Here is a 7786-nt window from a genome sequence, read left to right on the forward strand (position 1 = left end):
GCTTTCATTTATTCACATCTTTCTATCAACATTAGCTAAAAGTGGTGTAGTGTTTATGTGTGTGCCTCTCACAAAAGAGGTTGTCTTTTCGATCCCAACCACATATATCTACTCATGGTCTTTCAAAATGGACACCAGTGCTGGTTTCTACCAAGGATGAAGAGTTGAGCGTGATTTTATAAGACGTTGACTTTCGTCACAATCGAATCAAGGAAAATGAATAGTTGAAAGTAATAAACAGACCAAAACTAAAATCTACTCAATCATGACACAAAAAAACATTTATCGTCAATAACAAAAATAGGAATAATAATAATAATAATAATAATAATAATAATAATAATAATAGTAATAATAATAATAACAATGATAATAATTATAATAAATAATAATAATAATAATAATAATAATAATAATGATAATAATAATAAGTCAATGTATAATTTCATATTGCATACAGCCGTTTGCACTGCGGGGCAATACATCTTGAACGGTGCCTGTACCGAATGCCCGATAGATACATTTTCAACCAAGAAACTCCCAACATCCGAGACAGAATGCCTGAGTTGTACCGATGAGTGTGATCTTTGTGTGATTCGGGGAACTGAGGGAACCGGTGCAAGTAGTGTAGAAGAATGTAGAGGTAAGTAATTGTTATATTATTCGTATATATTGGTAAACTGGTCATCAACATTTGATTTAATGAAAAGCAGATAATTTTTGCGGGTCTATGCTGTATAGACGGTTTGATACATTTCTGAAGGTCTATGTTATATTGGCGGTTTGATAACATTTTTGTGGGTCTATGTTGTATGGACGGTTTTATTACATACGTAGTTTCTGCCTTGAAAAAGTAGAGATATATACACTTTTTTACATTTCAATTAATGCATTTGCAAGTGTTAATATACTTTTTAATATCAACTGTAGTAAAAATAAACACACATTTGTTTTTCAAAGACACAAAATATGCCATAAATTAATTTATCAAATGTGATATAGCGTATTGTCCGTCGGGTCGGATGATTAACGCTGACTTTAACGGCTGCATACCGTGTCCAATTGGGATGTACAAGGACAATACATTGGATAGTTTTTCGTCTGAATGCACGCCATGCCCAGACGGTTCAGCAACACAAAATGTCGGAGCTACCCAAGCTAGCCAATGCACCAGTCGTAAGTGAATGTTATGGCCATTCTTTAACACGTATTCTTGTGTTATCATATCGTTCAACTTGAGAATAATGTAGTTTAATTCATTATGTTTCTCAACAAATAAATACGAAAATTTAAAAATTACTTTGATGATTATTTCAATAAATCATGTAAATAAAAAGTAACATATACTGCTGCAATCTGATGTATGATATGTGTTTTGAATAAAAATGTATAACTTACATGAAATTTATGTATCACTTACCTATTCCCTGTTGATTGAAATCAGTTAATGACGTTGTTGTCTTTGTTGTTTTTGTAGTTGTTGTTAGTGTTGTAGTAGTTTCCCCTTTTTTCATGAAAATATTCAACTGTATATTTCATAATGAAATTCATCCTGATGCATGGACGAAATGAGCTACTGTGCTCAAATAAATGAATGATCATTTGAACTAATCGAAAAGGAACAACTCTTTCACAAAATGCAGTTAAAATATGTTTATTTTGTTTAAGAAACTACTCAGTGGTATAAATCAAATAACATTGTTATCGCTATAAACTAAAACTATTTTGGTTTAAGATGAAGAGGAAAGCAGCCCTGCTGTTATCATAGGTACTTCTATCGCTGGTGGATTATTGCTGATAGTTGTCATGGCATTCTTGATTTACCGGTATGTATGGTAAGGGATGTAATTATATATGAAAACACCATATAGTAAATTCTGCCATTGACTCAGGTTATTTTTAGATGGTAGATAATGTACGAATTGAATATATAAATGTTTAACTGTATTACATTTTTATTCACAAATTATAGCAAATAAAGCAAAAACAACATGGTTGCGGAGACATATTCAAACTCTGCCGATAAACAATAAGATATTGATAAGCAAGAATACTAATTTATCATGTTTTGTATTTAGCCTGTTTGGAATTCATGACATTAAGAAGGTTATTTCATATTAGTCCCAATTTGCACTGTTATTTTAGGTGCTTTTGTTGCTGGTGGAATAATGTTTGTTATGTCACAAGGTGTTTTTGTAATCTAATTTGAATGCATTTAAGATGATGATTCTCGAATAAATAGCTGTATTGAATTCCATACAGATTTAGCAAAATAAGTTAATGACTTCTTACTGTAGTTAGTTCTGCAAAGAAAACTTAAACCATTATGGGTGGCGGTCCGCAATGAGTTGTTTGTGGTATTGGTTAATGAATTCACTTCAATTAAGTATTCAGGCATTAGACCATGCAAAAACTTGTTAATAACAAGTCAAAAATTAAAGTGACATATATCATCAAAAGATAACCAGTCTAATTCCTTGAACAAAGGACTGGATAACATTTTAAATTGTCCTAGCCTTATTTTTATACCGGTTTGTATGGATAGGGATACAAACGACTTTAGTGTTAATGCTGCACCTACTACATGTATGGGCAATCCCCCCTAATAAATATTTTTTTGAATAGAATGGACAAAATCTCCACTGGTATGTTTCAACTTTCATGCCATTTTATCAGGGTAACGATGTAACGAGTTCCTAATCAATACTAAGTGTACATCAAGGATATATTGATAACATTGAATTTTATCAGACTCAGAAACAGGAACAAGAAGTTACCGGAAGAAGAAAGTTCCGACATGACTGATGCTTCTAATCCGATGAACGTTTATAATATATTGCATGGTATGATTATATTCTACAACGGGGTTTTTATATTCATAAATATGTCCAAACATCTTTGTATTGTATATTGATCAATTGTGATTGAATTCTACTAAAACGATCATGCGAAAGTACAAACTAAAAAAAATCATGACAGCAGTAGCCTTGAATTGATTGAGACTGTTTTTTGTGCAACACTTGCAACTTTTAGATGCCCATGCATCACGTTATTATATTGGTTTATCATGAAAAACGGAAAAATAAATATCTTCACCGTCTGTCTAGATAAATATTTATGTTTGTTGCAGACGGAGAAAATGACATACCGACTAGTACAGACGAATATTACGTCATTCCTGCGGACCTAAACGTTTCAGTAACAGGAGATGCTCAAGCAAGTACTGGCACTAATGCAAATGGAAGCAGTATACATGATCAAAATACTGATACTGCCTCTTCAGAAAGAGATGTCTACACTCAACTAGACGTGGATAGTTCAAATGACAAAGACAAAGAATATCTTTGTCTGTACTCGCATGATTCCATTGGGTATCTGGTTCCATTGCAACTCAGGAACATATCCGACAACACAAACGAAGAAGGGCACAGTAATACATCAGTTTTGTAAATTATTGGACTTCCGATTTTACAGATTGAGACAAGTCTGTCAATTTGATGGTGTGCTCCATTTGAAAATGGAGTTCAATTTCAAGTTGTGTTGAATGATGATCATAAAAACATTCAAACAATGTTTCACTTGTTCCATTAAATGCATAAATGGACGTATAAATCAAAATTTATAATTATTTTCATTTCTTGTTTCACTTACATCGTGCATTACTGCTCTAAATATGCATGTGGAAAATAATCATATTTTAGTAAAGTTTATGAGATCTCTCATTAAGAACTCCTATTCTCGTTTGGTCCATCAACAATTCTTATGAAGTTGTTATTCATTAATGCTTAATACTTATGGCTTTTCAACGCTTTATAATGTATTATACAGAACTTACTTACAACCAAAACATTTGCTAAGGATAACCTACTTATATGGCAGGGTTATCACCTGGAAGAAGATTTTAGCAAATTAGCAAATATATATATTGTGTTTTATTTACAGTTACAATGATGCTTTTCATAATGAAACTGTTTGATCAAACAGTTTTAAACCATATATTTGCTAAGTCAGACTGTGTAAGATATGTATAGTATCAAACAATAACTTCATCATATCTTTGAAAAAAAAATGCATTAGGTACTCTGAATTGTATTCCTTCGTCTACATTTTACTGACCGTTCCAAGGCGGCAACTAACGATCCTTAATAAACACCCTTAGTTTATATATAATATATGAAGTGTGTTGTTTGTTTTCTTTAACCGTCTCCGTGGCCTAGTGGTTCAGGCGTCCGCCTATTGTTGGCAATTTATTAAGTATATACACAAACATCTACAATGATATGGCATACATTATATATAATGCATTTTACTTTATACCAAAGTTTGGAGTTGGCCTACTCATTTCAACTTAAATAGAGCTAATATGCATCTGAGATAAAGTATACAAACGCATATAAAGAATATGTAACAAACAAAAGAAGAGTATTACAATCAGGTCTAATTGTATTTTTAAGAGAATTGAATGGGAAAATTCATTTGAATATGATGGTAAATCATGGTCAAACATTAATTTTATTCAATTACTAATAATAATGAAACAAAAATCCCTAACCCTACAATGAAGACATGAATTATATGTAATGAACTATTTGTACCAAAGCAACTCTGACACAACATATGCAAAAATCTCTGTGATAATACAGAATATGTTCTTAATTGTTTGTTACACAAAAACAAAAAAATCCCCCCCCCCCAAAAAAAAAATAACAATGTTGCATAAATGTTAACTATAACAAAAATGTTAAGTTGAGATTTTAAGGGCAAATGCAAATACTGCTTTCATTACAAACTAATCCGAACAACGATTTCTATAAACTTAAAAAAAAACTTTTAGTGTTTGAAATGATTAATGAATTTGATAAATATCATGTTTAATAATCACAATTAACTTAATTTCAATTCATCAATTCTTTAACAAGTCTTGCTTAATTCAGGTATATACTATAAGATAACATTTGGGAGTTAAATATGCTGCGCACATGTGTTCTTTACTAATTTAGATAATCCACAGTGACCTCTAGATAAGCCACTAGTGTTATAAACGGTCTCAAATGCTACTCGCATTACCGAAAAAAAACATTATTATTTATATATATATATATATTTATTATTTTCTGTAAGGGGATGGAGGGCTTTGGCTCATACATGTATTATATATTGTTTGACGAGTACAGTACGATTAGCGAGTTAGACCCACTCTCCGCCGTAGTGATGTATTTGTACAGTAAAACTGCGATTGCTCAAGGACGCCGGCGGCCGAGCTAAAATTTCGAGTGATCCGTTGTTTCGAACGACCCAAAGTTCCATTTTAGTCTGTTATGAAATCTCTTACAATCTTTTTCCAAAACAATGATACAATAAAATAATGACCTCGATTTTGCGCATAATTGGTGTATTTGGAATCCGCAATGATGCACGACTACTCGACTTGTTTAGATTGCGATCCAGTGTCAGTATTTTGTATAAGAAAAACGAAGGAATCATTGTCGGTACTAAGCTTTGACCTAGACCAACTGCAGATTTTTTAACAACCGCCTTTTCAAATAACCGCAGTTTTACTGTATATATCTTGACTTGTTAATACAAACATTGAATCATTTATATATTGCATCTGTTTTTTTATATAAAACAGCAAACATTTTACGAAATTATGGACCATAACCCTTAATGGCATGCGTTTGATCAATACAATGCAGCGTACAATTTTATGATATTTATTATTGGGGGTTGAAAATAGCTAGTGACGTTTTGGGGAATTTTCACCGAAAACATGGCATATGTTGAAAGTGACTGGGGTCAGACATACGTTCAAAATTCACAGCACATGGTTTGACCATAGTCACTGTTAATTGCAAAAATCTTGAAATAGTGGCATAGCAAGTATCAGGTGTGATATATTTATCAATGTTTATACTATATCAAAATAAAATGCCATTAATCAATCATGGTATAACTAAATATTGACAACACGAGCAAGTCTCGTTCTGATATACAATGGCAAAAAAGACTATATTGTAGTTTTCTATAACTTATCGTATACATACAATTTATAACGGCAGTTTCCACACGATTATATAAAATAGTATGTGTGAATTCTTAATATAGAATTGGATTTTTTTTTTCAATTGTATATCTATACTTTTATTTTATTTACATCCTTTGCCTCGAGTTGCAATTAAACTAAGAAAAATAATCGGAGGAATGATCTTATTCTCTTTTTAACAATCTGACCGCAGACTTGTGAACATTTTCAAACACGTTCGTACAGTAGCACAATGCATACAAACATTGTTATTTTACACTGTTGGTATATGTGCGAAACATAAAAACAAGACATGGTGTAAGCTTTAGAACTTCCTCTCAATTATGTCGTGATTATTTTGCTTTGTGCATATAATACTTGCTAACTCTTTACGTATTATTGCTTCAGTAAATCATTTGATTAAGTTCAAAGAATGATGCAGTCAAAATGTCTGATTATATATTCCACAATTTTGACGTTCGCCTTTGACGATATTTGTAAGCATTGGCATAGTTACAGTTTAGCATTTTGTTAGCAGAAAAAAAACTTTAAGAAGTAACACGCTGTTTTATAAGTCGAATAACAACAGTAAAATTTGATATCATCACTGCAATATTTTCACTGCAATACATTCACTGCAAACTAAAGAGTGAACACTTTTGGATCCACATAACAATCCATTCTAGTTATCTCCCATTGATCAAAACTAAATTGGTCACGTTCGAACCAGAAAATGATGCCAACATAATAATTTGAAATTTTAAAAAAGGTTGTATGAGTTTAAATAAAGCTACATTTGGAAAACAAACAACTTAACGTTTATTAGAAAAATTGTTATCCTTATTTTTTTTCAAACGTTTTCTTTAACTTTAAACCAAAAGGTTCGAACATTTGCTTTAACACACAGCAAATTTCAGACGAATCCAATTGATCGAACATAAATATCTTATTTAAATGTTTGAACGTAATACGAACTTCCGGAAAATTATCACAATTACTAACAGATAAGCTGAAGGTTTTACCCCAACCACACCGCAATTTGTCACAATCTAGCGTGGTATTCACTCTTTTACTGAAAAAAATACCTGCCCGTCTTCAAGCGAATCAGACTGATCTCTGACAGTTAAGAATTAATACCCATATATCATGAAACAAGCTCTAAAACTAAGATCAGTACTTTTATACAATGATTATACGCAATTGTTTTGTCAACAAGTGCGACCATTCAGTTTTACATTCCATAAATGGAGGCGTAGTAATTCGGTCATGTATTCATGTCCTGTTTAAGGTGATTTCGAGTATAAACCTCCTTTATTTGGAACATACATGAATTAATAAAAGTTCATTGATTAATGTAAATAAATGTTTGCTCTAAAAAACTAGTGTATAAAAAACTTATAATAAAAAAACATCGGAGAACATTTTCTCAACTAACCGGAAATAGAAAATTGACAGCCATGTCATCAGATATAACTTTGCGTGAGGAGCGTCCCACGGGTAGTGGCGTAGAAAACACTCTTCAAAAAAGGGTAGTTAGAATATAAATTTAAACACAAATAAAACTTAAAAAACATGAAAAAACACAACAATTGTTGATTTCAATGTAAAATCGCCAGTAGAGCGAACAAGTTTCTTATGATATTCATGACATTCGTCAACAAAAACGATTTAACGCTGAAATAAAAAAAATATTTCTTTCATGCTTTTCGATGAAATATGGGGGTTTAACCAGTGAAATAACAACAGTGAAAATATCAATTTGAT

General features: G+C 31.6%; 1 protein-coding gene across 1 annotated transcript in view; it reads left to right on the top strand.

Moving 5' to 3' along the window:
* The window catches only part of LOC128202829 (uncharacterized), a 76802-nt gene extending 72683 nt beyond the window's left edge, over nucleotides 1-4119 (top strand). The window contains exons 61-65 of the mRNA XM_052903987.1: nucleotides 461-643; nucleotides 1003-1176; nucleotides 1736-1826; nucleotides 2752-2843; nucleotides 3131-4119. Coding sequence (XP_052759947.1) covers nucleotides 461-643; nucleotides 1003-1176; nucleotides 1736-1826; nucleotides 2752-2843; nucleotides 3131-3450 — 860 coding nt within the window. The 3' untranslated portion in view covers nucleotides 3451-4119. The remainder of the gene's footprint in view (nucleotides 1-460; nucleotides 644-1002; nucleotides 1177-1735; nucleotides 1827-2751; nucleotides 2844-3130) is intronic.
* The last annotated feature ends 3667 nt before the right edge of the window (nucleotides 4120-7786 follow it).

Source organism: Mya arenaria, chromosome 2, assembly GCF_026914265.1.
Source record: "Mya arenaria isolate MELC-2E11 chromosome 2, ASM2691426v1".
Taxonomy (NCBI): Eukaryota; Metazoa; Mollusca; class Bivalvia; order Myida; family Myidae; genus Mya; species Mya arenaria.